The sequence below is a fragment of the Buceros rhinoceros genome, unplaced genomic scaffold, assembly GCF_000710305.1.
Source record: "Buceros rhinoceros silvestris isolate BGI_N320 unplaced genomic scaffold, ASM71030v1 scaffold42503, whole genome shotgun sequence".
NCBI classification, from domain to species: Eukaryota; Metazoa; Chordata; class Aves; order Bucerotiformes; family Bucerotidae; genus Buceros; species Buceros rhinoceros.
Genome location: NW_010403774.1, coordinates 1 through 525, shown reverse-complemented (window position 1 = coordinate 525; position 525 = coordinate 1). Strand labels below are relative to the sequence as shown.

Below are 525 nucleotides of genomic sequence, written 5' to 3'. Positions count from 1 at the left end.
TGCTGCAGAAGTTCCAGGGCCGAGCCCAGGAGCCCAGCCTCCCCCTCCAGCAGCGAGCTGGGTCCCCCCGGGACAGTGAGAGGCAGAGATGGGGGTAAGGAGGGGGTTCCAGTGCCTCCCCAGCTCTGGGAGATGGCGTGGGGCAGCTGTGGGGCTGGCCCAGGGCTGTCTGCTGGGGAAGAGGGTACGTCATGGTCCCATGGGGAGGTAGCAGTGGACGGGATGCTGTGGTCCTTGCTGGGGCTCTCCATGATCTCCTCTGGGCAGAGGTACACCTCGATGGGGCCGTTGGTGCTCTTCAAGTGGAGCTGGAAGTTGTCCTTGGGGGAGAGCAAGGCTCAGGGGAACACCCAGAAGAGCACTCAAACCCACCCCGCTGCCCCCAACTCATGTAGGGTCCAGGCAGGGCATTGTAACCCCAAAAGCACCAGCTCAAGGTCAAACAGCCCCATGGAGACACCCCAAAACCACCCAGGGCCATTCTGGACTGCACCCTCGGGGTGCTCCAGATAAACCCATCAAGGA

General features: G+C 62.9%; 1 protein-coding gene across 1 annotated transcript in view; it reads right to left on the bottom strand.

Annotated features, from left to right (window-relative positions):
* LOC104490792 (transcription factor E2F2-like) overlaps positions 1-320 on the bottom strand; it is a gene marked incomplete at its 5' end in the record, with an annotated part of 636 nt that extends 316 nt beyond the window's left edge. Inside the window, one exon of the mRNA XM_010133129.1 lies at positions 3-320. Coding sequence (XP_010131431.1) covers positions 3-320 — 318 coding nt within the window. The remainder of the gene's footprint in view (positions 1-2) is intronic.
* Between the last annotated feature and the right edge of the window lie 205 nt (positions 321-525).